The 3971-nt window shown below is 28.0% G+C and overlaps 1 protein-coding gene across 1 annotated transcript; it reads right to left on the reverse strand.

Moving 5' to 3' along the window:
* Window positions 1-168: 168 nt before the first annotated feature.
* On the reverse strand, window positions 169-461 carry EIN_280260 (hypothetical protein; the record flags this gene model as incomplete). The annotated part of the gene is made up of 1 exon (XM_004257722.1): window positions 169-461. A coding segment is annotated over one exon (293 nt), but the record flags the coding sequence as incomplete, so codon positions are not given.
* Window positions 462-3971: the final 3510 nt, after the last annotated feature.

The following is a 3971-nucleotide window of genomic DNA, read 5'->3' on the forward strand; positions in this document are numbered from 1 at the left end:
TTTAATTGTCATTTGAGTTTGTCTAAATGAAGAAGACTTCGGTTATATATTTTCATTTGTTCTTTAAAATAAAGTCCGAAGTTTTGATATTGTAATTGTAAAAGTGGGGTGTCTGCAAATGTTTTTTGTATGTTAGAAATTGTCTCTTTTTCTTCATGTGTAAAAAACATTTTAATTCGGATTTTGAGGATTTCTTTCATTTGTGAAAGATCTTCGTAGTTCTTGTTGACTTTATTCTTCTTGCAAAAGTCGTACGCCTTGTAGAGTAAAGTAACTTGAAGTACTTTATCACTCAACTCGTCATATCTTTCATCTGCTACTATTCTGACTACATTGACGCCATGGTGTATCAATCTTTCTGTTAAGACATTCACCGCGTTATTACTTGAAGCAGTCACAAGGATCTTTTTATCGCAAGCAAAGTCTTTTGAATAATCGACATCCTCTATGTCATTGTTCATTTTTATTCTTTCAATCTCTAAAGTCTCTCTATATAACAGTAAGTGCTGGACAACAGAGACTGCCACAGAAGTCTTTCGCGTCCCTGGAGGGCCAACTATCAAGGAAAGATGGTTGTTTAAAGCACTTAAAACTGCGTGATTTGACTTGGATTTAACTTCACTTGATTATCAAGAGTCGGAGGGTTGATGTCTTGGAAAGAGAACATACTAGTTGGCGGTAACGCCTCCATACCCAAAATAGTTTGTAAATATCCATTCACATTTTCGTATTTAGAAAACTTGTTAAACGACTTTGATATTGTTGTGGTATTAACCGACTGACTCAAAGTATATAATCTAAATAACTTTGTTGTCCACATCGTTTGAGGACCAAACAAGTTTAAAGGAATTGTCTGCTTTTCTTTAGGAAGATGCTCTTCAAATATCTTCTCATTCAATTCAAGTTGGGTAACATCTGCTTTGGAGAAACAAACAGTACCACTCACTATAAAATTACAAGAAGCAAACAAATTTGTGATGTTATTAATCACAAAGTTTTCTGTTTAAAACTTTAAAATACCTTTGTTGCCTCTTCCACAAAATATAATCTTAGAACACTGTCTGGGACGTTTCTCCATTTTTCCATGTTGAATTGTGACATATATTTTGTCACCGTCTTTGTGAAACTTGATGTTATTTTTGTATTCAAACTCTTCCCAGCTTTCTAACTTTTCTTCATATTCAAAAAGAGTTTTATATGTGTCACAGTAGTCTTCAATTGAATGATACCGTTGTTGGATCTTTGCACCTTTGTAATCATAGTCTTTTACATTGTCAATTGAATTGATTTCTTCCATTGAAATGCTTTTTAATGAGACACCATAAGAAGGAATGTTATTTAATGAAAATATACCTTGTTTAATGACAAATTCACTACATAAAAATTTCTTGTTAGGGGGGATACAATTGGTTCAATAAAACTTCTCTTCACCATTTCTATATCGAAGATCAAAAATGTTTGTCTCTCCACAATTTACACATTCAATGGGTTTGTCGTTAAATGAATAAGAATAGTGTTGATGATTTCTTACATGCATTAACAACTGACATTCACTTGAATTATTCACCGGACCATTACAAACATATTTACCACATGAACATTGAACTACACCTTCGGTCTCTCCACAATAATAACACTTTCTTTCTTCTGTGTTGATTTCTGGAGTTGGAGTTGCACTGATAAAAGAAACGTGTTGTTGACTTGAAATGTTTGTAAATATAGGCGTTTGTACACAAACACTCATTCAAGTTGTTTTAAAGATTAATAATTTGGAATTTAAATTACAACATGGCATGATGCTTATTTTTTTAAAGTTTTTTTATTGTAACCAAACAAATAATAAATCATATATGACAAAGATCTTTGTTAATGAAGTAAAAACAAAAGACTTCAAAAATTAGTTTAAACAGTAAAGTATTATTTAACATATTATTATGTTTTAAAATAATTACAACTTTGTTCTAATTTATACCCAATTAAATTCAAAATATAGAGTTATGCTTATTTTTTAAAGAGTATATAAATTAAAAACCTAAAAGTTTGATAATTATATTTTTTATAATTAGTTATAATACTGAAATATCAGTTTTCTTTTCGTCCTATTAATAAAAACTGAGCAAATTCTATTTATTTTTTATATCGGAAAGTGATTAGGAGATAGATAAGCCAAAAGTGCCGAATATTTGGTTTGTTTGTAGACATTCTTAAAATAACTTGACCAAAAATATTAATAGAAAGGATCAAAGCAAAGGAGAAAAACAATTCTTTAATGAACTTCAATAGAATAGCAGTTGATTAAAAGTTTTAATCTATGTAAAATTCAATTGAAATCAAAAAAAGTTCAATTTTATGGAATAAACAATTTATGTTTGTACATTGTGTTTTGTTATTGTTTTATTGCAAGTAATAACAATTTATGTAAAAGCTGTTGTATGGTTTAAACATACATAACACGTTATTTAAAAACTGTTTTATTGCATAATCAATATAAACATATATAAACAATTGCTGTTGTACACAGTGTCATAAGTTTATTTTCGATTATTTTAAATATTAGGTAAACAGAAATAGTTATTTATATCTAAACAAAAGAAACAAGCTAAAAAACCAGAAAAATAAAATAAATTATTTACAATTATTAAACGTAATTATTAATTATTATGGTTCAAAAGGTACCAGATATATTCGATACATATAACGTTAGAAGACTGACTGCATTCGTTTTGTATAAGTTCAATACAGTTGTAATTGTTGAAAAAAAGACTATTTGTTTTCTATTATTTTCAATAGAGGTATTCAAAGAGTACTCTGTAATAACCAAAAAAGTACATTGACCAACACTTCTCAAATAGAATTTATTAACCATTTCAAATTATATTTAAATTTTAATGATAGTAAATAGAAAACTGGGAAGATATTTTGAATATTTCCCGAAATCAAGAAATGTCGTATATTCACCTCGAGTCAGTGGATTCTGAGTGAAACAGATCATTGAAAAAAAGTTTATTAAAAAGCACTCAAACAATCTGTTTTTGCGCCCATACATCAATTTCCATGTTTTTTTACTTGGCGTGGATATACAAAGCGGGGGTCCACATTAGAATTCATACAGTACGGACAAGGAAATTGGGTGAAATGGAAACGTACAAACAATGGCTTAAAGGTGTTATTTTTTCAAAAAAAACAAATGTTTTATTTTTGTAAAGGTGATGAGAATGGTCGATGTTTAATTAAACAATTTATATATTTATATTAAAATTATACTATTAAATAATCATATAATGAAGTATTCTGCCACATTGTGGTCAAATGGGAAAATATTATTTATGTTATTAGTGGTGTTATTGGTAATATGGTTTTTAAATATTTATATTTATAATATCCCTTTTTAAAGCTTATCTACTTCCGCGAGTTTGGAACATTTCAATAAAAATTGACTAAAAATACAGTGAATGGACAGACTTCAATAATATAATGATGGGTTCTGTCACACTGTGACAGAAAAATCTTAATTATATAATAATTTTAATTCAAATTAAAAAATTTTTAAAACATAAGTTTTAATAAATTTTGGTTTTTTTGGTCATTTTAATTTGTTTTAAATTTTACTCATATTTAATGATTTTATTTCCTTTACAGATACAGAAAAAACAGGGACCAAATCATAAACCAGGGACCAGACTAAATTAAGCTGTTTTATTTTTGATATAAAGTTTCCTTGATATGGAAAAATAAACAAATAATCGGGGGTTTTGGAGGATATGTTGGTTTATTTTCAAAAACCAGGGATCAAGTATTAATAAACACACTGTTTTTTAAAATAAAATAGAAAAAACTATAAAAAATGAAACTCTTAATTAATCATTCAGAGTTGTCTTATTTGTTAATGCCCAGCCGAGCCAAAGTAAAGTTTGTTTTTTATATTGATTTATCTTCCGTTGTTTAATACGTTTAATGATCATCGATCAATT

Source organism: Entamoeba invadens (genome assembly GCF_000330505.1).
Source record: "Entamoeba invadens IP1 unplaced genomic scaffold scaff_1105074726471, whole genome shotgun sequence".
In the NCBI taxonomy this organism is placed as follows: domain Eukaryota; phylum Evosea; order Mastigamoebida; family Endamoebidae; genus Entamoeba; species Entamoeba invadens.